Source organism: Pristis pectinata, chromosome 3 (assembly GCF_009764475.1).
Source record: "Pristis pectinata isolate sPriPec2 chromosome 3, sPriPec2.1.pri, whole genome shotgun sequence".
NCBI classification, from domain to species: Eukaryota; Metazoa; Chordata; class Chondrichthyes; order Rhinopristiformes; family Pristidae; genus Pristis; species Pristis pectinata.
In genome coordinates this window covers 52,255,453-52,281,388 of record NC_067407.1, presented here as the reverse complement: position 1 = coordinate 52,281,388, position 25,936 = coordinate 52,255,453, and the positions used below count along the sequence as shown (strand labels likewise).

Below are 25,936 nucleotides of genomic sequence, written 5' to 3'. Positions count from 1 at the left end.
CATCAGTGTTAAGGCTAGATTTGTCACCCAATCCTAATTACCAGGTCATGAATGGGTCTGTAGTTACATATTGCCCAGACAAGACAAAGCATTAGTGAACCAGATTGAAAATTTACAACAATCTAGTAGTTTGTGCTGAACATTAGTAAGACTATCTTTATTTTAAATCCCGATTAACAACTGCATTTTAATGTCTCAGCTACCATGGTGGAAAGTAAAGTCAGATATCTGGATTGTTAAGTCCATGCATCTGGGTTATTAGCCTGGTGACAACCACTGTAACACCACCATACACTTCTACCTCACTGTTGGCCACTGGTCAAATGATCTGAAATTTGCCTTTTTCTATTGTTTCACTCTTCATAACTAGCAGAGAAACTGAAGTGTTTAGCTTTAGGGTTCTATCTGCTGCCATATAGGATAGAGGTTACAAACCCACTCTTTCTGCTAAGCCAGAAGCTAGCTCTAAGAATAAAGGAGTACACTTATTCCAAAGTCTCAGCCTAGAAAACTATTCCATGGGAAAAGGGGATAACAGGGAGTTATGCATATGTTTGTAACCTGCAACATCAGTACATCAGCTATTGCCTTTCCTTCACTGCTGGGTATTTTGTCAGCATGAGCTGGACATTTGGTAGACAAGATATTCATGAAAGAGTTAAAAACAGCACATCATCACTGCAATTCCAAATCAGATTAATCCAGATGACACATCCTCCTTTGGACTTGAACTCAAGATCATTGTGGCAGCAGTCTATCCACTTCTGAGAATAGCTCAGAACCTCAGCTGCACAGGTCCTGGGATTAGTGACACACTTCACGGTCTGCTGCAGATTCCCACAGAGCATTAAGTAGCACTATGCTCGTGTAGACTGCAGACGTGACCAAGGATGCTCCATTGTGTTATATTCTGGATGGCACCATCTCAAAGGGCTTCTTATTGTGCTTACAAAGTTCATTTGTAAGCAGGAACTGCAAGCTCTCTATCTTAAGGCACAGCCTTGTGGCTGCCTTCTCGCCTACAGGTTATATCCCCTATGATTTCACTAGTACTTTCTCCATCGCAGTCATGCTCACAGCTTCATGAATTGCTAGGGCCCGCAATAAAGAAAAATAATGACTTGTGCCTCAGGAGCACTGGGCACCACAATTCCTTCAATCCTAACACATCATGCAATATGCAGCAGGAGCTCTGAAATGGTATAAGTTTGTTGATCTTGCATGATCAGGCAAGGTCAACGGTTGTGTGCATGGAAGTACAGAGCTGCCCTAGAGTACTAACTACACTGAACAGGGTTGTGGCTCCATCGCCTACATTCTGCACATGGCTAATGAAATTCTTATCTCAGGGGGAAAAGAATTCATCATCCCAAGTTTACATTACATGGCTTCAGCAAAGCCAACAATCTTTTGATTGTGCAGAAAAAAAAAAATCACTTAGGAAATATAGTTTGACAATTTCACAATCCTCCAAAAGAGGGAGGTGCTGAAGGTGGAAGGAACAGCTGTTCATTGTCAAACTGATTGTGCCCAAGCACAATTTTACTTTGATATTCCTGTCTGCAAATAATGTATAATTGAGTAACTGAATTCAGAACTGGGCCTTATTTATTGGATTTGCTCCTTCACAGAGGAGTAAGATAATTGTGTGACATGCCAAAATTGAATTTAGCTTTAATTTTTCATCATATCATTTCCCATTATGTCTGTGTGATTCCTCTCTTTTCCAATAAAACATTATTGCAATCTCTCTATATTAATGTATTTGACAAATGCATTACAGCACAATTAGATTATGGCTTTATATAGTATTTCTGCAGAGGGGGGACCTCTTTAAAAAAAGACAGTTCAGCGATGATGTATTTCTGACTAATCATTTTCTTCCAATCGATGTGAAAGAAAAAGTTCTTCCTTTTATCAGAAAGAAAAAAGTTCTATTATAATCATTACTTTGGTGAGTACTATTAGACTAAATTAAATGCCACTCTAGTTTCACCTGTTGTAAAATTCCTACTTTGCCATTTGTTATAATATTCAGCACACTATGAAATGGCCTCAAAATTGATGAGCGCAAGGCAGCAGAGAGTGGTAATTTGATGTAAAAAAATCTGTATGCTATGTATGGTCCCCATCCAATGCTACTGAAAGATAAAGGCAACTTCTAACAGATTCTGAATCAATCAAGTTGTAGAGTCACAGAGCTGAACAGCATAGAAACAGGCCCTTCAGCCCACTGCATCAGTGCTGAACACATGCCCATCTATACGAATCCCACTTGCCTGCATTAATTCCATATCCCTCAACATCCTGCTCATTCGAGTACTTGCTGGGATGCCTCTTAAATGTTGTTACTGTTCTTGCCTCCTCCACCACCTCTGGCAGCTCACTCCAGATACCAACTACTGTGTGAAAAATATAGCCCTCAAATCTCCTTTAAACCTCCTCCCTCTCACCAAAGTGCATCTTATGGACTTCGCTGCTTGTAAATCAATGCTGATTTTAGCAGCTCCAAGCAATCATTTGGATATCAAGATTGCCCAAAAACTATTGCCCAGAAATTCATCCTCTGTCAGTAACACTGAATGTCCTCTAAAGTTGCACTGATTCTTTGTACACTGCATTGAAGTCAAGGGAAGGAATTTCAAAGACAGTAAAACATGCCAACTATACTAAATGCTATGTTAGTGTTACTTACTGGGGACAAATTTCCAGCATGACTGTATAAGACCACTTGAATATAGTTTATTCTGAATATCAATTAAGGTTTTGTCAATTTCAACACTTCCAAGTTGAGGCCACAATGTAGTCACATTTAACATTATGATTAAGAGAGAATAAAGAAGATGATTCTGTGAGTTCCTTCATAAGCAGCAGCTAACAGAGAAGAGCACAACAGTTACAAGTCTGGCACCTGTCCAAACATGCACCACAATCTCATCACTCCAAGGGAAAATTAAGTTCTCCATTCACTGGTACCTAAATGCCACCTCAATTGAGACAAGATTGTTCTAAAAATAAAAATGGAACAAATTAAGTTAAAAGGTTTCCAGAGTTACTGTTAATATAAAGAAACATTGCTTCAAGTTCTGGATGCAACCAATGCAGAGATGAAGCTTGAAGTGATTTCACACAGCCTTCTCATTGCTTACCTAATTCTGATTTCAATGACAAGTGATGCCTCACATTTTTAGTTGATGTGAGGCCAAAACTACTATACATCAAGGCAAAATGTGTATTTTAAGTGTCATATTTAATTCTAATTTACTGAAAGAAAGCATTATACACAATTATTTGGCTATTGGCTTAGTCCTGGGAATAATGTGCAACCCATTCTCTCAACTTGTAAACAGGTGGCGATAAACAAGGCAATGTTACCCTCAAAAATAATGTTATTCTCAAATGCCAAATTCAAACAACTGCAAATGAACTGCTTTCAGAAATGCATAACGTTTGAGACACAGATGGGATGAGCTTGCCGCAGCTCATGATTTAAATACAATTTACATGAATTAAGTCACCATGCATGGATAATTTCCCATTCAATTGAAAATAATTCTTTTGTTTTTGCAATTAGCATGCACAAGAGTTGTCAATGTAAATCATCATTTTTGAAACATCAAGATTTTATGAGTGCAGAATGAATGAGTTACATTGTTAACATTTCTGTAGTTTGCCGATGCAGCATTAACTGTGTATTTTGGTAAAAAAATATTGCTGGAGAACTTGCATTTATCATGCTATGTACTTTTAGGAACAGAAATGTAAATCTTACCATTATTTTTAAATTTCTTTTTAAGCACCACAAATCATCAATCATTTGTATTTCTGGATGAGCCAGCTATTTCCAATTTTTATAACCTAAAGGCAGACCTGCCCCATTAGCGTTTCCCTGCAATAACATTCAGGCTCATGTGACTGAAGTGGTTCAGCAACCATTAACTCTTCGAGCATGGCAAAAGACATTCATTCAGTTCTTGAGTAGAAACTGTGCACAAGAAAAAAAGGGCTTTGCAGCAAATCTGCCAGTCCATTTCACTGTTGTAATGTGTTCTAAGTTTAAGGGTCTTTTAAATCTAATAACATTAAAATCAGTGGGTCATCTTCATCCTACCTACTCAGCAGAAACCAGACAAGTAGTAATTAAAAATAAAATGAAAATTGAAAATGCTGGAGATGCACAGCAGATCCAATAGAATATGTGGAGCGAGAAAAACAGAGCTAATTTTTCATGTTGGTGACCTTTCATCAGGACTAGGAAAAGAGAAATCCAACACCTTTTCAGTTGCAGTGAAGGAAGAATGGTGGAGAGAACAAAGAACTGTGACAGAGACCACAAGAGAGCCAATAGCAAAAATGACAGTGGTGCCAGCTCTAGTGAGGGTGGCGATACCTCACTAATTGCAGCTGATCTGTCTGGAGGAGATGTATATAAGGATGAATGAGGACAAAGAAGAGAGAAAAAAAAGGAGCCCTAAACACTGTGGTTGTCAGAAATTTGAAATAAAAGTGAATGTAGGAAGTACCTAGATCTAGCTACATCTGTGAAGAGAGAAAATACCAAGTTAATGTTATAGGCTGATAACCTGTAATTAGTGCTGGCCAGTTCCAACACAAGTCTGGTTATCTAAAATAGTTTTAAATTAAAAAAATTCAGTGTTGAGTTCTGTGGTCTGTAATGTGCTTAGTCGGTTGATAAGATACTCTTCCTAAAGCTTTTGTTGGGCTTTGCTGGAACAGTGCAAGTGGTCGAAAGTAGACAAGTCAGAGTGTATATACAGGATGGAGAATTAAAGTGAAAGGCAAGTGGAAGGTCAAGGTGATCTCTGCAGACAGAGCAGAGGTGTTCTGCAAAACTGTCATCCACTCTGCATTTGGTTTCTACGACATAGAGGAAACCACATTGAGCACTGAATGACAGACACTAAATTGAATGACACACAAATGAATTGCTGCTTTACCTTGAAAAAAATTTTGGATCCCTGGATGGTGGGAAGGGAAGAGGTGATAAAGCCGATCTTGCACCTCCTGTGCTTGAATGGAAAGGTGCTATGAGAAGAAAATGACCATTGGTGGTGATGGTAAAGTTAACAAAGAAGTTGCACAGGAAAAGGTGTGTTCAGAGTGCTGAAAGGGGTGGGGAGAGGTGAAGATGTGTCTGGCATCACTTTGAAGATGGTGAAAATTATGGAAAATGATCCATGAACTTGGAGGCTGTTGGGGTAGAAGGTGACGATAAAGGGAACGCTATCCTTGCTCTGGGTGGGAGGAGAGGGGGTTGAGAGCAGAAGTGTGGGTAATTGAACAGATGCATTTGAAAACCCTAAAAACCATAGTGGAAAAGAAGCCATAGTTAAGGTAAAAAGGACACTGTGAAAGTACTGGTGTGTAAACAACAGACATGATGAAGCCAGAGGAACTGGGAGTCCTCACAGGAAGTAGGACAGGAGAAAGTGTAGTCAAGGTGAGAATCAAGTGAGTCCATATGAACAGTCTTGAACAGAAACTTTGATTGTCCATTTCCCTCCACAGATGCTGTCTGACCCGCCAAGTTCCTCCAACATCTTGTTTGTTGCTTGGGAATCTGTGGACTTGCAGTGGGTTTCAATCACTAATTTATTCCCGAGATGGAGATAGAGAAATCAAGAAAGGGAAAAGAAAAGTCAGGGATGAACCATGTGAAAGTGGAAACTGACAGCAAAGGTCATAAAGTGTCCGATGCCCACGCAAGCCTAAGAAGCAGCACAAATACAGTCACCAATGCACTAGAAAAAAGGCAAGAAAGGAAGCACAAGTAGGACTGATATAGGGACTTGTCCATGTATCCCACATAGAGCCAAGCATTGCTTCATCCTAAGAAGTTGTGTTCAATGCAAGAATGAATTCTGCCAGGTAAAGGAGAGTGACAGTGGAAGGAAAGTAGTTGGGCATCTGTTCAGGCAAGAAGCTGAGAGTGCTCAGGTGATCCTGCTTTGGGATGGAGGTGCAGAGAATTTGGACATCCATGGTGAAAGTTAGCTAATTGGAACCAGGAAACAGAGGTGTCAGTGGCAGAGGATCAGATTGTCATGGATACAAATGGGACAAGATTAGAAAGGGGAGAAGAAAAAGATTCAAGGTAGAAATTAAGTTCTGTGGGAACAGAACAAGCTGAAACAAGGGACCTGTGAGTGCAGCCCTGCTTGCGGAAACTGGGGAGGTAGATGTAGGCTTTGAGAAGATTGAGAGAATGAGGATGGAAGTTGTGGAGGAAAGATGTCCAGAGAAACAAGGTCACCGTCTGGTATTCAGTGCTGGGGCTCATGGTCCAGGGAGATGCAAGAAGCAGTTTGTATTCCTTGAAGTTTCAAAATAAAAATGACGAGTGACCTTATTCAAACATACATAATCCTAAAATGACATTGAGACATTTTCACTAATGACAGAGTCATAAACAAGGGGACATAGCTGCAAAATAAGGGGCCAGTCCTTTAAAACTAAGGTAAATAGCAATTTTTTCTCTCAGGGGTAGTGAGTCTCTGGAATTCTCTGCCCCCAAGGATGGTGGATGCCAGATTATTAAATGTATTTAAAAATGGAAATAGAAAAATATTTGAAAGATTGAGGAATTGAGGGGGCATGGGGAACTGGCAGAGTTGTTGAGATCAGCTATGATTATATTGAATGACAGGGCACACTTGAGGGACCTGGTGGACGACTAATATTTTCTTGTGTCAGACCAATGAAGGTCAGCCTCTGCAAGGGTAGGGAGTTATTTCCACCCCCCCCCCCCAATAAGAGTGTTGTCCTTATCAGCAGGTTTAATAACAACATTCAATTTCTAACTCTTCCTAGTTTTGACAAAAGTCATCAGCCCAAGGTGTTAAATGTGTTTCTCTCTCTACAGATGCTACCTGCCTTGCTGAGTGCATCCAGCATTTTCTGCTTTTATTTCAGATTTCCTGCATCTGTAGTTTTTGCTTTTCAATTACTTGATTAAACATCCAGATTCTGCTGTCCAAACAGGAGGCTTCCCCCTAAACCTAGTTCCCCAAAGTTAGGAAGCACAAATTCATAAAAGCAGGTTTGCTCAGAAGCTGGCATATGCTGTTGTGAAGCAGTACTGGGCTGGCAACATGTTACTGAAATAAAGCAAGCAAAATTGCCGTGGTCCCATACAACTATGAGTGGGAAGAAAGTAAATGAAACCAATCATTCTCGATGCAAGCCACTTGGCAATTAAAATCAAACACTACTCCATCACCCAAAACTATTTGTATTCTAACATGTAATCAGCATCCTAATTTTAAAATAATTAAAATGTATAATTCAACTTTTAAAAGCTATATGATTCACATGAAACATCTCAATTGATTGTATTTCTAGACTTGTTTGTGTCTACAATTAGAGCAGTTTAATGAAACATAGCTATATTCTCAGGTGCACAGAGGAAGAATATAATTGACTGCATTATTTGTCTGTTCCACTTGTACAGGATCGCTAGGGTGGGTAGGTATTCCATGATACAACCAGAAGGAAGCCATGCAACCCACTCAATCTGCATCAGCACTTTAGAAATATTGTCAAGTTAGCCCAAATCCATGTCAGTTTCTCCACCATCAAATAATGCAAAACTGAAGTTAAAAGTATCTGAATGAGCACTTCAAGATCCATTATTTACAATTATAGGGTTAACCCAAGGTATCAATTTTTGGCCAGCAGAGGTACAATTGATTGCATTGCTTCTTCCACAGCATAAATTTCTATGATTCAATTAAATAATTATCCAACTCTCTTCTGAAAATTACTATTCAGTTTTATGCTTTCCATTCAAATTTTAACCACTCAAGTTTCTTCACATCACCTGCAATTTTGCCAATTACCTTAAATTCACATCCTCCCATTTTTAACCTTTTGTTAATGGTATCTTTATATACACAACCAAAATCCCTACAAAAGCAGCCATAACTTCTCTAACCTATCCTGTTAGCAACAGGTACTCATTCCTGTAACTATTCCAGCAAATCTTATCTGTGACTACCGTGGGCCCATCTTCCTGGTAAATTCTTTCCCATCAATTTGTAGACCAAAGGTGATGGAACACCTACTGCAGACAAATAACCTGCCAGCATTTTGATTGATCCAAAAAGCATGATTGATCCAGCTCAGCAATTGAACTAATTTCTTTCCGAATGCTTTAATTACTCCTGATGGAAAACAGCTGCACCTTAAGAAGGTTCATTAACAAAGACTTAACACCCTTGTTAACAAATTAATGTTTGCTTCAAAAAAAAGAACAAACCCATTTCAGTTTTACTTCCAAATTTGCACCAGCTGAAATAGTTGCTGTTTTTTTTATAAAGAAAAAAAACTTTTCAATGCTTATCAACTAATTGAATTATTCATCAAAGGAATTAAAATCAATTTTGCACCAATGTGTAATATATATTGTATTCCACGAAGAGCCAATGACTCATACCTCGTGGGCATCCAAATACTGAAATGGAAACACTATCTACCACTTTAACAGCGTAACCTGGAAAAGACTGTTACCCTATGTCCTTTCACTTAATGCAAATTCTCCTGACCTTTGTTTCATGACCAGCTAGTAAAACCAATCTGACGGATCCCCTGAATCCACAGTTTGTGCAAGCAGTGGGTTGCCAAGCAACAATTTCAAATCAAAAAGCTTACCTTATAACTGAGATAAGCCAACAGCATTGTTTCAAAGAAACTTATCAAGGCAACCGTAACCTGAAAGGAAATAATAGGAATTAACACAACAGACTATCTGAAGAACAGAGTCTCTGGTATTTTAACTAAGCATTAAATAATCTTTTAAAATATTACAGAATATATCAGCATTTCATTCTCAAATGCTGAATTGGGACAAATTCAATTTTAACATTGCTGATTTCCAAATTTCACAAGATTATTACAAAAGCTGCAACTTCTATTTTTTAGGTTTTAGCCAGAGAAGGATGGTTATTAATAGTTTCCTCAGCAGTCCTTGCATGGATCTTTGTTATTTTAAGGCCTATTGTATCATTTAAACATAGTATTCCTTTAACCATGCACAGCTCCTGTGTATTGCATTGTTTAATTACATAGAATTGATGATGTAATGGATGTTTAAATGTGTTACAGTCAATGAGCTCCATGGTTCAACAAACACATCATTCTTTGATGAGCTTACTCAAAATTGTACAGTGAAATACACATTTCTTTTTAAATCAAACTCTGTCTCACTTTAATATGCCATTTTCCAACTAATTCCTATTGTTGTCTCTCATTCTAACCCAGAACTGATTTATACAACACACGATTCATGCTGCACCTGCATTTGCACATTTCGTTGTAAGTTGTGTGGCCAACCAATGCTTCCTGTGGATCCTTTATGGCTAAAAAGACTCTCAAAATTGTTTATCTGGACATTCCAAAACTTTGTTCTAATGTCAGAGGTATAAAATACCAAGAATTTGATTGTTACAATATTCTGACTGAATTCATCCAGATTTCTGGATTTAATTAAAACCTTCTTACTATTTACTAACTGGCCTGGCAGAAAAAAATTGCTATCCTCAACATTGTCACAATATGTGAACAGAGATAATCATCTTAAACTCAGTTTCCACCTATCTGAAAAATATGGTCAGTGTTCATAACAATCTGTCATCAAACATTTACTTCAATTAAATAGTTAAACAGCTGGTGTTAATTTGAATATTTCTCAAATACATGCACTTACTCTCCTGATTTCAGTAAAGATGCATGAACTGTTCATAAACTGGCATAAATTCTGTTCTTTTTTAAAAAAAGTTTATTTTCAGGCAAGATAAGGTGAAACAATTGCTGAAGCCGATGGATATATGAAAAGCCGTATGGTCCAATGCTTCAATTTGGGCTCTATTTTTCTGTGAAACAATGCAATGAACTTTGTTTCAGGTGCTCCCTGTGGTAAAGCCTTCCATGCACCCAACAACCTTACACACAAATAAGCTATTTCTATCCTCTCTCTTCACTTCCCCAACAATAGTTTTAAATATATGGCTTGTTTCTGACAGCTCAACCAAAGCATTCTTTCTTTGTTCAACTTACCAACACTTTGAGGGAAAAACAAAATTTCCATTAAATTTCATTTTAACCTTTATTCCAAGAGAACGTATTCCCCATCCCCCATGTCCCTTCTTGTAAATTGGAGTTTCTAATCTGTAACATCCTTCTAGTGAATCTACTCTGTATGCTCTCTGTAGCATTGTTGTCCTGTGTATAATGTGTGAACAGAGAAACTCAGGAGAGACCAATTTGCAAAAAAAAAATCAACTGCACCAGAAGCAGTAATGATTATGTGGCAAAAGTGCTGACGGATTTGAAAAACAAAAGATCAATAAATGGCTGAAGTTGAGAGATAAAATCTCATGAGAAGCACGTGTGCAAGTTTGTTAACTACAAAGGTAAAAATTACCTTAAGGTTGTTGCAGCAAAAAACAAATGGCTGGAGGAACTCAGTGGGTCAACAGCATCTGTGGCAAAAAGGAACTGTCGATATTCCAGATCGTGACCCTGCATCAGAACAAGGTTGTTGGGTTGCTGCTACTTAAGACACGGTGTCACGTAAATATACCATGTATCATTATTTGTGTCATGCTGTGGAAAGTTGAAAATCAACTGCCCTAAATAAAGGTTGTTTACTTGAAATGTACCTCCACTGCTATAGAAATGAAACTGGGGAAGTTTGCAAATTTTCAAAACCATGGCTCAAAATTTAGAACAACACCTGATGAAATCAAGAAGATGATTGGCTGATATGGGGAAGGAAACTGGATGGAATAGCCTTCTGACAGGAATATTTAATGCTCTGGAGAATCAGAGATGGTAAAATTGATGGTAGACAAGGGCACTAAATGAGGTGCAAGGAAGCTGACTAAGTAGTCATCTTAGTTACACAATGATGGGAAGAGACAGCAATAAACAAGCCCCAGCATCAACATTAGATTAGATTAGATTAGATCAGATCAGTTTATTGTCAGATATACCAGGATGCAATGAAATTCCTTGTTCACACAAAGCTCACTGAGTAAACAGTATACATAGAATAATAAATACAATGACAAGTGGGAAAAAAACAACATAATGGTGCAAAGGTTGTGGTGCAAAAAGAAATGCTAAAGTGACAATAACAGAATGACCAAGAGAGGTAGAATTCAGAGTATGAGAATGTGGCAGCACCACCGGGAAGAGGATGTGAAAGAGGTGATTGGTTCAGAAGTCTGACAGCACTGAGGAAGAAACTGGACTTAAGTCTGGACATCTGGGCTTCCAACCTCTTGTATTTTCTCCCAGAAGCTAGAAAAGAGAAAAGGGAATGGCCAGGGTGGCAGCAGCCTTGACGATACGATTAGCCTTCCTGAAGCAATGCACCATGAAGATCGACTGGATGGAAGGAGGTGAAGAGCCTGTGATGGACTGGGCAGTGTTTACCCACTTTCTGTAGGTTCCATCGGTCCAGAGCAGAGCAGTTGCCATACTGGGCTGAGATGCAACTCATCAGCATACATTCTAAAGTGCATCTGCAGAAGTTTGAGAAAATGCTCGTGGACATGCCAAATCTTCTCAGATGCCTAAGAAAGTAAATAAGCTGATGCGCTTCCTTAATCACCACATCAGTATGAAGGGACCAGGTGAATTTGCTGGGGTTTGGTCCATTGTTGTCGATTTTGTGGACAGCATAAGTGTATCCAAGGTGAAGGACAGGGAAACAAGGCAAAATTTGAAGACGCCAGGTGAGATACCAAGTTTTGACACAGATACAATCTTTGGAAGTGGTTATAATGGAGGATCATTAAGGCATTCTGAAGATACACAGGACTGGGAACATGCTGATACAAAAATACCCATATGAACAGCACAGACTGAAGCTATAAGGAATGATACTACCTTGAGTAGAAGCATGTCATGGAGCAAAATCAGTCTAAACCCCACAAATGGAGGCAGTGCTGGAAAAAGGACATTGGATTCAGGACCAGAAAGAAATCTACACTCTGGAGCAATGAATTTTATTTTAAAGTTGAAGACAAAGGGTAATGAAATGAGAGATTGAGAGAAGTCTAAAGAGATCATAGCTGTGTCTCCTATCATTCAGATTACTTGTTATTAACATCCAATCAGTGTTGCTCAGGGAACTCTGGATGAGAAAACTCGGTCAAGGAAGAAGTGGCAAGCAAAACTAAAGCCTGACAGTTTAATTCAGAATTGGGGAATGGAAGATCTTGCTCAGGGCAAGTGGGTTACAGTCGTTGTTGGTCTGAAGTGCAAAAGAATTGACTTTGATGAGATGTGGAGCAGGTAAAGTCCACAGGCTGAAGATGCAGAGGATTAATAGTTCAATGCAGCCCACTCACATTGTAATGAACTGACTTTTGCCCATAAGTCTCTTGGTGCCTGTGGAACCCTCAAGTAAGGTGAAGTAAATACAGTTAGAGTTGGAAGAGTTATGGAAAGAATGAATAACCAAAGTGCTTTCAAAGTATTAAGCCAAAGTCCATTCTCAGTTTAGATACAGAAGCAGGCATTGTGTTAGTGGTATCTGCTCAGCACAATGTGGCTGGAGGAAAAGTCAGGCTACATAATGTCCTCACTGAAGTGAAGCCCACAGCAGCATTCCAAAAGCAATAGAGAAGAGGAGGAATGTGCAGCCAGTGTCCAAAAAGGGAAGATGGAGAAAAGGAGAAGTACAGCTTCTGGAGAGACAACTGGAAGCCAATGCATAATGCAAGACTGGGACAGGGCAGGAAGTCTGGAATATCAAGATGGCAAAGAAAGATCAAGCTGCAAGGAAGTGGAAGAAGAATATCAGGAGAACATACTTCTTCAAGTGTTGTTCATGTGGACTTGCACTTTTGTGTGAATTGGGTTATGCTTAATCCACATTTATAAGTTTGAACACTTTGTATTCAACACTTGCAAATATGAACAGTAATGTATTCATTCAATGGAATTTGTTGTGCCTTATGGACAACAGTAAGTTCATGAACATAAATATGTTCGCTGCTTCAATTTATCAGGATATGAATGTATAACAAGGCTGCTGTGTTGCTACTACCTTAAGTGATTTGGTCATGAGGTTATGGCTTATAATGTTGTTGGCATCATGCATGTAGTTCAGTTGCACACACTGTAATGAAGTGCCTTGAGTCCCGATGGAACTCTTAAATAGAGTGAACAAAATACAGTTAGAGTTGGAGGAGCTTTGGAAAGAATGTGAAATGTTATCAAGCCAGAGTCAGATTTTACTTTGAATACAGAAGCAGCCATTGTGTTAATGGTATCTGACTTCCACAAAAAATGTGGTATTTACTTGGAGTTCCAAGTGTATGCGAGTGAACAAGTGACTCTGGTATTCAACTCTAGAAACATTGTGTCTTCTGAACCAAATACAATGCAACATCAAAAAAAGTAAAAAAAATAATTTATACCCAGCAGCAGGACTAAAGATAATGACAGACAGCTACTGTTCCTTTTGCAAGTGTGAGCATGAGATTAAAATAATTTCAACTGGGTATGCACATTTTATATAAAACCAGTCATAATCGTAAACTTTAGATAATCCTGATTCAGGATATACCAACCAGATTGCTTTTATTTTGGAGATCAAATTGAGTTCTTGTGCAATATAATGTTCCGCAGGGAAACCGTTCAGCACATACTGCTTCCACAATAATAAATCATTACCAACTCTAAACTTATCTCTGCTACTTTCATGTCTCAACAAATTTACCCAGTAGCTATGACATTTTCACCAGGAAGGTTACAGCTTAATCCCCAAATAGTGCAGACTTAGCTGATCTCAGTTAGTGCTGAGAGAGGAGAACACAGCATGATGTATATCATGCAATCCTAACTACAGTGCAATTGTCGAGATGCTGACTAAAGACAGTCAAAAACCTGCTAACACCTACTGACAAAACTTGTATTTGAATGATAGCAAGCTGAACTCATTAAAGCATGATAGTCAGCATCCAAAGAACTTTCCTCAAGTGAAGTCTCAATACATTTGGAGAGTAGAAAAATTGGTGGAAAACAGAGTTAAACTTTAAGAAAAAAGTATCTGTGCTAAAGCTAGGAGATGATGGCAGGAGTGGCAATAAGTGGGAGAAACAAATGGTGTTACTTTCTAATGCACTTTTATATCTGTTCTTACGACCTGCTCTCTGCATCCTTGCATGCTGCTTCTTCCTGCTCCTGCAGTGAGTCAGTAGACACAAATGCAAAGTAGACCTATGCCAGAATTCCTTACACTGTGAAGTTAGTATTCTGACCACATATTTGAGTGAAGGTCACTGTCAAGATCCCATACTGCAGATTGATCAGAAAAGTTAGAAGTCCAGGGGATTCAAGAAAAAGTGGCAAACTGATTCCTTTAATTATGCAAATATAAGGAACAGGGTTATAAAGTTTGCTGATGATGTAAAAATTGGCCATGTGGTTGACAGTGCAAAAGAAAGTCGTAGACTGCAGAGAGATTTCAATGGATTGGTGATGAGGCTCTGAAGGTGGCAAATGGAGCTCAACCACAGAATTGTATGGAGGGCAGGCAAGGCAAAAGAATATACAATAAATAGAAGAGTACTGAAAAACACAAAGGAACAGAGAGATCTAGGAATGCACATCTACAGATCCACAAACACAGTAAGACAGTAAGGTAAGATGATTAAGGCAACATTCAAGATGCTTTCCTTTGCTGTCTAGACCACAGAATGTAAGAGGAGGGACATCATCTGAGAACTATATAAAACACAAGAGTGCTGGTTATCACATCACAGGAAGTATAGAGACCATGGAAAGGAGACTTAGGGGAACGTTACCAGGGCTGGAGAAGTTTGGTTGTTAGCACGATTGGCTAGATTGTGGTTATTTTCTTCAGAACAGTGGAGGCTGAAGGAAGATTTAATGAAGTGTATGAAATTGAAAGAGGCTTAGATAGGATGAATGTGTAAGATTTTATTTCCCTTCACAGGGTGGTGAGTAATGGGGAGTTATGCATTTTAAATGATAGAAGAATTAAAGGGGATAAAAGCCACAGCTCCCTCTGATCCTTCTACCAGGTTTGGAAGACACTGTCCGAAAGGATAGTGGAAATGTATTCAGATGAGCAATTGTTATGTCATATTCTGCACAATTATGGAGCAGGAACTGAAAAGTGAGATTAGTCTGATAGGTTATTTTGGTAAGTGTAAACACCATGGACTCAATAGTCTTCTAACGTGCTGTACACTTCTGCAGTTCTTTGAATATTAACATACAAAATGAGTCAATGAAAGGCATTGTATAAAAAGGAGCAAGTGAAAAACAATATATAAAGGTAACAAGTGAATAAACATTATAATGACGGCAATTGGAAAGGACTATGGGACAAGTTTAAATGGGCATCTTGGTCAGCATGGACCAGTTGGGCCGAAGGGCCTGTTTCGTGCCATATGACTCTATGACTACATGAAGGCAGCAAGTGAAAGATGTCTCAGTGTCTCCCTTATTAACTCTCTAAGATGCTAGCAATAGGTAGTAATTTAAACAATCAACAAAGGTACTTTATTCATGAAACAGTTTACAGAACCAGCAGGCATGCTTACAGTTGCTTTCTCTCAAAACAACCTTTTGTTCCCAAATACTGCTCGAACACTCGCCTGCATTTAGGTACATGATACAATCATTAAAGGGATGACAAGATTGAAGGAACACAGATTCTTCATGGACCGGTATTACATAAAGTACATATTGTATCCCTACTTTAATAACAAAAGATGAAAGAAAAAAGATCATGCAAATCACTGTCCAATATCTATGTGCTTTACTCTGTTTGGATTAATGGACTATCCTTCCCAATCCAATCCTAACCGGTTGTGGTTCTCCAGAGGTCTATTAATGAGCTGTGATGTTTTCTTTCCAGAAGCAGTCGAGCATCTTCTGGTATCTCCATATCAGTTTCCTTTGTAGTGATCTTTCTAAGATGGCAGCTCTTGTGTCAATGTGGGATGCCTTCCTCTATCATGAATTCATATGATCTGGGGCAGGGGGCGTGTCAAGTTACCACTGCCTTCGGTCTATCTGGTGTCAATTTTTTGTGGGCTTTATCCTTGCTGTATCTTTAGCATCTCTGTTGTGGTGGTTTTGTATTCCTTTGGCTGTCTCCAATTGTCCTCTAGTTTCAACAGCTCACTTTTTGGAGCAGAGATCTGGTTCATGTCCTCATAATCCCCTGCACTTCACTGCTCATCATCCTTTGGGGCACGTTGTCGCAGAAGGTCAGGAAACTCAACAAGGATCTGACCGTGATGATGCAGACTTCTACAGAAGTTCCTTGGCCACCTTTGCAGTATCCTGTGCCTTTCCATTACTCTGTGGAAAGCAAGCTGATCATTTCTGGTGATCAGATAACCTCACAAGGTTATCTGCTGTGAACAGTGGCCTCTTACTGTGATCTGCACCTTGGGGATGTTATAGCTAGCAGACTGCCCTTGAGGCTTGTGAGTTACTGTTGATAAATAGCTCCTCTTCGTGAAATCTCTCCCATAAATTTGAAAAATAATCACCCATCACCAAACATAATTTTTCCTCCAGGTGAAACAGACCTGACCTTTGCTCAGGGTTTATCTGGAAACCAATAAAGGTAAAATGTTTCCTTTGATTTGTTTAATAATTGAGATCTGTGGGTCTCAAATTTCCTCACATGGTCTCTCATCTTCTCTTCCATCCTAAGCCAGTAAAAACTTTCTTTTCTTCTGTATAAGCATCCATTCTCTCAGAAATATGTGACATAGATGTATTGATCACATAATTTCTTCATAACAATTATCCTCTTACCTCTGAAGATCAGATCGCCTTGAACCCAGCGCTTGTGTTGAGGCATGATCTGAGCTAAGGTTCAATCTCATGGTGTTGTTTTCTATCCTGTCTGAATCATTTGCTTCAGGCAATGCACTGTGCCAGCTAGTCTGATAGTTCCTTCAATCTCCTGCAGAGATTGGAATATCTGACCGCATTGTTTTTTTCATGCTCAATGTCCAAAGCATCTCTCATGTCCTCAGTACACATTCAGTTCAACATGCCAGCTAAGCACATGTCTTTGCCTTGGGTATTTCCCACAACCTCTCTGGTACTTAACAGCAATGATCTCAAGTGGCTTGCAATCACTGTGCACACATGCAGTTCTTTGATCTGTGCACCAGCGAAACTTCTCCAGTCCAAGGATCACGCAAGTAGCTCCTTCTCCATTTGTGCGTAACTCCTCTCCATATCCATCAGCACTCTACACGTGGCTGATTCTCCTGCAATATCGTTGTTCCCAGACACTCTTCGGAGGTGCTTACCTGCAGTGTCAGCTCCTTATCTTCAAACTATCAGAACGCAGGCTCTGCTATGACTCTCTCCTTGATTCTTTAGGTTCACCACCTTCAGAGAACATTTCCCAGCTGGCTTCAGTGTAGTCTGTCTGTACATCAACAGCACATGAGTTGTTGGTTTTAACTGCATCTACCTGAGAGTGATGGTTTGTTGCAGGAGAACATAATGGATTGCTCCAGAGTCATATTATGATACACTGGTTGCTCTTGCACCAATGTCTTGGTGTAAATACACCTAGCGGCTGTTCCTTCCACAGGTTTGATTTTGTTTGGCAGCAGGTACATATTTTTCAACTGGATTTATCTGCTTACCATGTTTTCTCCTTTAGGAAAGGATCAAAGCATTTTTCCTAGTCCTGGTTGCACATAAAAAACAATAACCATTCACTGTTTCAGTTCTGGGCAAGTTGGAAAATGCTTGTAATGCATCTAGAAGCATTCTCCATAATCTCACTTAGGGGTTTTATGTTACATAACAATTCTCTCCCATTGTAACAATGAGATACAACAACAAATTTATTACCAACAGTCTGCTCCAGCCAGCTCAAAGTAAAGTGTGAACAGTTCCTACTACCATCTCCATTTTTTAGATGGGTTGCTGCCCTGAAAATCCAGTAACTTGGGCAACTTTACTTTTCCAATGTTTACCCTCTCAATTGAATCACATAGTTCATTATCTCAATGCACATCTATGTGTTATCTAAATGGGAGGGATCAAGCCCAGCTTTGGGTATTCCAAATCAGGCATGGCATCTAAATTTTACAATTTCATCAACTAGTTCCTTGGATGTCACTTCAGCATCTCTCTCATAAACTCTCTAAGCTATGGAAGTGGTCCATAATTTAAATTACCAATGCAAATGCAGCAGAGTTTACAGTTATTTTTTTTCTCCAATTTCTGTATGGAACCTTCTGTCGCCAAGCACTACTACTTTGTACCGTGGTTCTTTTAATCCTGTCATATAATACAATCCATAAATTGGTGACAGCATTAAAAGAACTACAAACAATATGGCATATAAAACGTATGTTACCAAAGGCACTATATAAATGAAGTACTAGAGTTGGTCTTTTAATTGACATTAAAAAGAATTGGTCTTTTTAAAGCTGCACCAAAGCACATTAGGGTCACATCACAGTAGCAATTATATTGCATTATTAATGTCACCATGAAGTCAGATTGATACACTTGAATTTGTGCTAGGATTGTTTTTCTTCCTTGAAGCAGAAAAAGGGGAGGGTAGTTCCCTTCAGACTGAGTTGTATTTTTGCTATACACAGTTGTTCAGTCTGTTCCCAATGTGTGGTATCTGCTGTGTGTCTTGTTGGAACTCTACCACTATTGCTGATGGCATATTTCTTATATTTTATAGTACAACGAATATTGTATAGACTGATAGCTCTTTAATTCTGCCCAAGGCTCAGGAAAGGAACTCAGCAGTCACTACCCGAGGCCAAACATAAATGGCTAACTGAAGAACAATAACATCTCCTGACTTTTTTTTTGCAGACAGCATAAATTATTTTCAAATTCCAGACAGTAATAATCAGTTTGTGTAGCCAAATGCAAGCCAGAGAAAGAAAGAATAGAGAGCCACATTAGATTTGTCTGTAAGCTTTCAAAATTCTGTGAAATCTGACCTTATCTGAAAAGCAATCAAAACTAAGAGCAAGCTAATGGATAGAAGCTAATTTGCTACATGTTTGAATATCAGCCCAATTGTGCAGAAAGTCAGTGAGAACTGAGTTTCCAATCAGGTTAATAAATCATTCTAAATGGCAATAACAAGTTGCATAAAGGATGATATCCCTCTTATATAATTAGTACACTCTAACGATTACTTACCCATTAATGCATTAAGGTCCCTGCACTATCAAAGCAGGATTGTCAACAAGTGGAATGAGAAAATAGCTATTCTGCCTGTTGTTTTACTTTGTAATCCAAGTATAGCATCAGTACTCCAGCAAAAATTAGTTTTATTTTTAATGATTGTTTTCTTAAATTTATTTGTACTGGTGGTCATATCTTACCTGTAAACCCCATAAGGGAAGACTTCTTTCTACCCAGATTATAGGAGACCTAATGGTAAATCAAAATGGTAATCTTGGTTAGTTTGTATTTCATATATATTTGCTGTAATGCGCATAGTTGCTTATTTTAAGCACATAATATGCAGGGTACTTATGGAAAATGATGTACAATACACCATTAAAAATCCAAAAATTCTGTAATCTCAGAAATAAAAGTGCAGTTTGACTTGCTTAGTTGGCATAAAATCATGGACATTGACAAAAATCATGAATTTCTATCTACCAAACAATGGTTAAAGTCCATACATTTCATCTTATAATAATTCAGTTGTTTGCCTGGTAGACCCACTGATTGCCCACTTGTTTAGGTGAGGGGGAGAAGGAGAGAGTCCTGGAAATCATGTATCTTTGATGATAAAAGCAGAAATTGGTGAAAACACTCAGCAGGTCAGGCTGCGTCTGCAGAAAGAGAAACAGAGTTAATGTTTCAGGCAGAAGACTTTTCTGTTTCCCCTTCCACAGATACTTCCTGACTAGCCAAGTGTTTCGGGCATTTCTGTTTTTTTATTTCAGATTTCCAACATCTACATTTTCCTTTATTTTAATTACCACTGGTGGTAAGTTAGTCAGCACCTTGGAGTGGTGTATTCTACGTGCAAATGGAAACAGAATTACCTCCAAGACCTTTAATTTGGGCCACTAGTACTTCCAAGCTGTGGAGGCTCTAGTCCAGGTAGACAGTGGGGAGTAATTCTCACAATTCCCCCCCCTCCCCCCGACAAACCACCTCATCTAGAATTGTAGAAAGTCTTTAAAATTACATTTGTGATGCAAGTGGGAGAGCTTGCAATGGCAAAGAAAGTTCAATGACCTCTCTAGATTGACCAAAGCAAAAAACCTCTCTTTTTATGATCTGCTCGAAACTCCAGCATCAGCACCATTCCCAAAGTTGCCAGTACCTATGCTAGAGGAAAGCTGATGAAGTACTGACTGCAAGTACGCAGCAGCTCAGGTATGGAGCATTGCATTTTAGTTCTGACTTTGACTTACCAGTGATGAAGAAATGGTGATGTACATTTCTCAGATCAGTGTGGGATGGCACTCAGAAAAGAACTGGCTGGTTGTGCTCTTGACTTCATCCCAGGTTGTTGCGGATGCAGGTTTGATAAAAGCTGTCAAAGTATCAGCAAGTGCAACTGTGCATTTTATATGCAGTGCAGCCACCATGTGCCAGAAATGGACATTAAAGGTGCTAATCAACATGTACTGGGAAGGACTCAAGCAAGCCTGTGTCCATTGGATCCAAGGCAAGTTAGTAAATTGTATCCCAAAATTGGGTTGGTAACAGGTAGTGGTTTTTTGTGATGGAAGCCTGTGTCCAGTGGTGTACTGCATGGAACACTGTGGAGACCCACCGTTTATTACTTATATTAATGAGTTGGATATGAAGGTTGGAGGTATGATTATAAGTTTGCAGATGACATGAACAATGGCGGAGATATAAGAGACCGGAGATGTTGTAATCCGGAGCAAAAAATACACTGTTGGAAGAACTCAGCAGGTCAGGCAGCATCTGGCAGATTGGTAATTTGGTTTATTATAGTAACATGTAGCGAGGTACAGTGAAAAACTTCATTTTGTATTGCCATCCAAATAGATAGTTTCATTACAACAGTGCATTGAGGTAGTACAAGGGAAAACAATAACAGAATGCAGAATAAAGTGTTACAATTACAGAGAAAGTGCAGTGCAGGTAGACAAAAAGGTGCAAGGCCATAATGAGGTAGATTATGAGGTCAAGAGTCCACTTTATCGTACTAGGGGACCGTTCAATAGTCTTATAACAGTGGGACAGAAGCTGTCCTTGAGCTTGGTAGTCTCTGCAGATCTACTCATTACCATTGCAAGTTGCTCCCTGCAGCTGCAGAGGCAGAGTGATGGTTGACATTTCAGGTTGAGACCCTGCATCAAGACTTGATAGTGAGGAGGATAGTCTGAGGCTATAGGATGATATTGATCAGTTGGTAAAATGGGCAAAGGAATGTAGATGGAATTTAATCCTATGAGTGCAAGGTGATGTACATTGGGAGAACTAATATGGGTAGAATATATACCATGACTGGTAGAGCCCCAGGGAGTATTGAGGAACATAGGAATCTCGGTGTACATAACCAAAGATCTCTGAAGATGTCAGCACAGATAGATAAAATGGTGAAGAAAACACAGAGGATATTTGCCTTCATTAACCAGAGCATAGAATATAAGAGCAAAGAGGTTATGGAACAACTTGATAAAACATTAGTTAGGCCACAGCTGGAGTACTGTGTGCAGTTCTGATCACTACACTTTAAGGAGGGTGTGAATGGACTGGAGACCGTGCAGGGGAGATTCACCAGGATATTACCTGGGATGGAGCATTTTGATTATGAAGAGAGAGGGAATAGGGTGGGTTTGCTTTCCCTGGAGAAAAGGAGTCTGAAGGGGGGACTGATAGAGATACATAAAATTATGAGGGGCACAGAAAGGCTAGAAAGTTGGAAATTCTCCCCCTTAGCAGTGGTGTCAAAAACAAGTCAGCATAGGCTTAGAGTAAAGGATAAGACATTGAGGGGGATCTGAGGAAGAACTTTTTCACTCAGTGCAGTTGAAATCTGAAACGCACTACCTAAGTGGGTGGTGGAAGCGGATATTCTTGCAGTATTTAAGATTTATCTAGATGAGCATGTGAAATGCCAAGTCATAGAAGGCTACTGACCAAGTGCTAGCACATGAGATTAGTATAAATTTGTACTTGAAGATTGGCATGGATATGGTTGGCTGAACTATGATTCTAATTATGCAGGGTATTTAAGAATCCAATTCCAAAGATCCAGCCTTTTGGGAAATACTCAGAAATTCTATAAGAGGGCTCGGGACTTGTTATTCTGTTTATTCACTCCATGCCAACCACACGCCCACCACCCCCACCCCACCCCCAACCTCTTTTTTGTGACACTTCTGCTGAGGGAAACTTTGGTTCATGGTCCCATTCCATTCAGCATATTTTCTATCAATTGATGTGTATAAAATGTAAATAATACATTTTCTTTTGCAGTCTGACAAAGGTACTTATTCTGCACTTATAAACAATTCCAAAACTTACCGGTCAGTCTTGCTGAGACTGTGGTTTTGACTGGAACAGCCCCAACTTTATAAAACAAAACACAAAGTAAGTAATAATTTCAGACCAAACTGGTGGATTTAATTTTTGTCTACATATCACCATTATTCATTAAAATACTACTTTGCATCTTTAGGTTTAATAATAAATTATTATTGTAAATTGTAATATTTACTCAAGTACAGGTAACCAATTGATAAAAATCACAGTACCTTTTCTCCCAGAGATTTTCACATAGTCCAAAATACTCATTCCACAGCTGCAGTGCATTGAGACTGATTTCATCTGAAGTGGGATTAAAATCGCTCCAATGCAAAACCAGTGTTGGTGGGATCTCCCCTTGGGAGAAAAGATTGGGCACGTTCCGACTTATGAATGCAATATCTGATCTTCTTTTCCTAACCAAGCGTGTCATCTAGTTTTCTCTTGCAGCTGCTTCTCCTGACGTCAGGTCCAACTATAGCTACTGATGAGGAAATGACTGCACATTTTCATGGTTTCTTTGACCTTGGTACAAAACACTTCCTTGCCTTGTATTACCAAGCTTCCAGATCTATGAGGCCCCCTAGATCAACTACATAACTTTTAATTCCTTCATTTGTACAATTCCTACATAATTGTTAATAGTAAAGCCTTCCCACCATACCATGGGAGAAATTTTAAACTTTGTCAGCCAACAGAAAGAATACAGGCAAGATGAATGGTAATAGTTATCCCTTTCCATCCAACGATGTGGCTTACAGTACAATCTCAAAACCTAATTCTGGGCGATTGAAACACATTCCACAATCAGGGAGCAGTTCATTTCAGAATATACAGCTAAGGAGACACAAGAGACTGCAGATGCTGTAATTTGGAGCAACAAACAATCTGCTGGAGGAATTCAACGGGTCAAGCAACATCTGGTGGGGCTAAAGGAAAAGTTGATGTTTTGGGTCAAAATGCTGCATCAGCAGTGAGTGGAGATGGAAGATAGCCAGTATAAAGAGGAGGGGGGAGTGATGAGACAGGGGCAGAGGTGATTGGTGGAATGAGGAAGGGTGAAGGATGGTGGGCAGATCGAGCCAAGTAGGGGAGTTGAGAGACAGAGGCAGGTGGATGATAGATGGAGGCAAACAAAAAATGAGCCAGGTGGAAGGAGGGGAGGGTGGAAGTGAAGACTACTGGGAGGGTAATAAGCAGGAACATATATGCCTAGTATTAGGTAGAACACATTGAGCACAGATATTGAATTGCAGGTTCTATTTACATAATGGGCCCTGATTTACTTATAGACAAATGTATGAAACAGGCAAGTTTGAAGAAGGCATGCAGGATACTGACCTTCATTAGCTCTGGCACAGAATACAAGAGCACGAAAGACATGGTACAACTTTATAAAACCTTAGTTGGGCCACAACTGGAGTTTTGTGGTCGCCACACTACAGGAAGGATGTGAATGCTCTGTGGTGGGTGCAGAGGAGATTTGCAGGATGTTGCCTGGGATGGACAGTGTCAGGGAAGAAGAGTGACTGAATAAACTGGGTATGTTTTCCCTTGAGTGGAAGAGGCTGAGGGGGGAGCTGACAAGAGGAGAACCAAAAAACAAGGGGTATAGATAGGGTGGATAGTAAGAAATGTTTCCACATAGTGAAGATGTCTAAAACCAGAGGGCATAAGTTTAAGGTGAGGAGCAAGAGGATTAGAGGGGATCTGAGAAAATTATTTTTCATCCAGAGGGTGGCTACAATCTGGACTGCACTGCCTGAGAAAGTGGTGGAGGCAGGGACTTTCACAACATTTAAGTAGTATCTGCACGAGCATCTGAATCACCAAAGCATAGCAGGCCACAGGCCAAGGGCACAGATGGGGACTTGATGGTCAGTATGGAAATGGTGGGCTGAAGGACCAGTTTATGTGCTGTATGTTTCTATAGCTCCATGACTTTAAGTATTACCTTAAAAAACAATAAAAAAAAACTTTCACAAGAAATTCCATCTGGCATTTTTAAATCATCATTTTATGGTTGATCAATAGTTATTGCCAAGTCTGAGAAAAGCCAAGTGACTAATTTAAAAGTAATAAGATTGATTAATTTGTGTGACATTTGGTTGAAATCGTTAAAACTTGCTGCATGATACTTGTGGTAAATTGGTGAAAGAAATGTTGAACAATATGTTCTCAAATTGCAGAGGTATTATAATTGCAATGATATTATAAAAACTGTAAATTGTGCCCATTATTCCTTACTTTGTAACATACTTATATATCATTTGTTACTATAAAACATACTGAATACAACACAGTGATGAAAACATTCTAATTATTATTTTCTCCTTAAATGATCATTCAAACACAATCTAAAGCCCACTAGTCCAATGTGCTAAGTGAAAACTATATATTTTTGGCGATTTAGGGCAAAGTGAACACTATATATTTTTGGAGATTTAGGGCAAATCCATAATGATTACGTTGAATGAAATTAGCAGAGAAACACACAGAGGTCCTGATTGCATTTTTAAAGTAACATGTTAAAAAGTTCCCTCAAGGTACGCAAAACTAAAGTGGCCAAAGGCAATGCAGCATGTCCATGATTTCTTTACATAACCAGTATCCTACAAAGTTCCACATCAGAATATTGCACAATCAGCCCTCATTTGTCCAAAACTTGGTTTGCGACTCACATGTTTCAGCAAATAATTCATAAACTTAGTGGTCACATGACTCTAAGGAGCAACATCGATGAAAAACGACAAGGCTGATTAGGGACAGCCAGCATGGCTTTGTAAGGAGCAGGTCGTGCCTCACGAGCCTGATTGAATTCCTTGAGGATATGACAAAGCACATTGATGAAGGTAGAGCAATGGATGTGGTGTACATGGATTTTAGTAAGGCATTTGATAGGGTCCCTCACGGAAGATTCATTCAGAAAGTCAGGAGGCATGGGATCCAGGGAAACTTGGCTGTGTGGATTCGCAATTGGCTCGCTCATAGAAGACAGAGGTTGGTGGTAGATGGAGCATATTCTGCCTGGAGGTCAGTGACCAGTGGTGTTCCGCAGGGATCTGTTCTGGGACCCCTGCTCTTTGTGAATTTTATAAATGACTTGGATGTGGAAGGGTGGGTTAATAAGTTTGCTGATGATACAAAGGTTGGTGTGTTGTAGATAGTGTAGAAGGTTGCTGCAGATTACAATAGGATATTGATAGAATGCAGACCTAGGCTGAGAAGTGACAGATGGAGTTCAACTCGAAAAAATGTGAAGAGATATGCTTCAGGAGATTGAACTTGAAGGCAGAATACAAGGCTAATGGCAGGACTCTTAGCAGTGTGGAGGAACAGAGGGATCTTGGGGTCCATGTCCATAGATCCCTCAAGGTTGCCGCGCAGA

General features: G+C 39.3%; 1 protein-coding gene across 1 annotated transcript in view; it reads right to left on the bottom strand.

Moving 5' to 3' along the window:
• The window catches only part of LOC127568103 (potassium channel subfamily T member 2), a 546,938-nt gene that overhangs the window by 342,259 nt on the left and 178,743 nt on the right, over positions 1–25,936 (bottom strand). Inside the window, exons 4-6 of the mRNA XM_052011419.1 lie at positions 22,549–22,593; positions 19,407–19,455; positions 8,671–8,730 (exon numbers count right to left, since the gene is read on the bottom strand). Of these exons, the coding sequence (XP_051867379.1) occupies positions 8,671–8,730; positions 19,407–19,455; positions 22,549–22,593 (154 nt within the window). The remainder of the gene's footprint in view (positions 1–8,670; positions 8,731–19,406; positions 19,456–22,548; positions 22,594–25,936) is intronic.